The following is a 1,958-nucleotide window of genomic DNA, read 5'->3' on the forward strand; positions in this document are numbered from 1 at the left end:
TCTCTCTCTCTCTCTCTCTCTCTCTCTCTGTATTTGGTGCAGACAAAATATCATCATGCATGATCATCTTCTAGTATTAGTTTGGATTAGTGACATTATTGTTCTTAATGGAGAAATTATATGGTACACATGGCAGATTTTCGCTCTAAGCTGGAGATCCTAATGGGGTACCACACACATATGTGGATGCTTGTGCCGTTGCAGGCTTGCAGCTCAATAGAGGAGGGTCATGGAGCGTGTATACATGTTGAAGCTAATTTGGTGCAGTCAAATAAAACGGCTAAAAATTTACATACCGTGCCTGTAGTAGTTCTGTAACAAGTTGCAGGGCACAGATCTCCAAACATCAAGGGGTTCATTTGTCCCACATGCATGCATGCATAGCCATGAGGTAGAATGTCTGTGTCCGAAAAAGGTGAAAAGTAGTATGAGAATACCTCACAAAAAGTAGATATAACTATACACAATTAGCTCGCATATGTTATAATATACTCCAGTCAATATGGTGCGCAGTAGTTTTTCTCCCTCATCGATCGATGGGTGCATAGCCATAACGATCGATGAGGGAGTAGTAACAATACACAATTAGGAAGATCGACATTTTTTGACACTGTGACAGCCAATATGATGCATATGAGGGAGTACTAACGATATGTCACATATATGAACCACATCCAATATGATGCACCGGAGTTTCTTCTCCTGTCATCGATCCTGCTTTCTGCATTATCAGCTCCAAAGGAAAAACGAACATCTTACGGAAATATGTTTTATTACATTTTGTACTACAGAGGATGAACACAAATTATACTGGTTTAAATAACCGCAGCAAAGCAAAGAAAAGAAAGAAAACTGTAAAAGAAAAACTCACCGTCATAGCAAATCTGGGTTACTGCATATACTAACTACTATCGAGCTTCGCTTATTACCCTAGACATGTGATCACCCTCCTCTCTCTCTCTCTCTCTCTCTCTCTCTCTATATATATATATATATATATATATATATATATATATATATATATATATATCCGTACGCCCCGATCGACCGAACTCCTCAACACAAAACAACAAGATCGCAAGATACAGAAAATATAACAAGACTAATAACTCATGATATGCAAATCAAGTTGCATTCATCAGTGTCTAGTGTCTACTAGCTAGCTAGCTAGCTAGTACTAGCTGCGAACAAGACCGCACGATAGGGTCATGAGCAGCATGGCGGCATCGGTGATCTCGTCGCGCATGAAGGCGTGAGTGAATGCTGCTGGCGGATCGGCTTTGCTCAGTCTCTCCACCATGGCGCCGTTCTCGGCGACAACGTGATCTTGATCCTTCAAAGTGGCATCGACAGCCACGGCCTTGGTGGTGGTAACGGTAGGATGATCAACCATCTTGCACCTCTTCTTGAACGGCAGCGACCGGTCAAGTTCCGCAGCCCTCTTCTCCTTCTTTGTTGCCTTCACCGCTTGTGATGCGTCGCTTGCCTGCACGGCCCCCACCGCCACACCGCCACTGGAAGCAGACGCCACCCCATCGTTGGTGGCGGCAGTGGCCGCCGCTGCAGCCATGGCGCGGCGAGCCTTCCTTTGGCGTATGCCGCATGCGTTGCAAAGAGACTGCATGAACCATAGACGCATGAAAAGTTACAGTTAAATAAATAAGTGTGTAGCAATCTGTACTACTGTGTGTTATATGTACATGTTGATATGAAGCAAGTACATAGATTGTGCAGTGCAGGTATAGATCATGAAGTTTGCCTAGTTAGCAATATATTTCACCTTGGGGCCACAAGGACCACTCCTCCACAAGGGGGTATTGGAGGTGTTGCAGTCTGAGCACACTCTGATAACACCCATGGGATGCTGCAGCTGCTGGCTCTCATCACCTTGGTGTGCTTGTGCCCTTCTCCTTGGCTTTCTCGCTGTCCCTCCTTGGTGATCATTCGTTGGCGCCTTT

The 1,958-nt window shown here is 44.7% G+C and overlaps 1 protein-coding gene across 1 annotated transcript; it reads right to left on the reverse strand.

Moving 5' to 3' along the window:
• Nucleotides 1–1,049: 1,049 nt before the first annotated feature.
• Nucleotides 1,050–1,952, reverse strand: LOC123134109 (protein CYTOKININ-RESPONSIVE GATA TRANSCRIPTION FACTOR 1-like). Its single transcript, XM_044553447.1, has 2 exons — nucleotides 1,781–1,952; nucleotides 1,050–1,618 (listed from the first exon to the last, which is right to left on the reverse strand). The coding sequence occupies exons 1-2, from the start codon at nucleotides 1,856–1,858 to the stop codon at nucleotides 1,178–1,180; spliced, it is 519 nt and encodes a 172-aa protein (XP_044409382.1). The 5' UTR covers nucleotides 1,859–1,952; the 3' UTR covers nucleotides 1,050–1,177.
• Between the last annotated feature and the right edge of the window lie 6 nt (nucleotides 1,953–1,958).

The sequence above is a fragment of the Triticum aestivum genome, chromosome 6B (genome assembly GCF_018294505.1).
Source record: "Triticum aestivum cultivar Chinese Spring chromosome 6B, IWGSC CS RefSeq v2.1, whole genome shotgun sequence".
Taxonomy (NCBI): Eukaryota; Viridiplantae; Streptophyta; class Magnoliopsida; order Poales; family Poaceae; genus Triticum; species Triticum aestivum.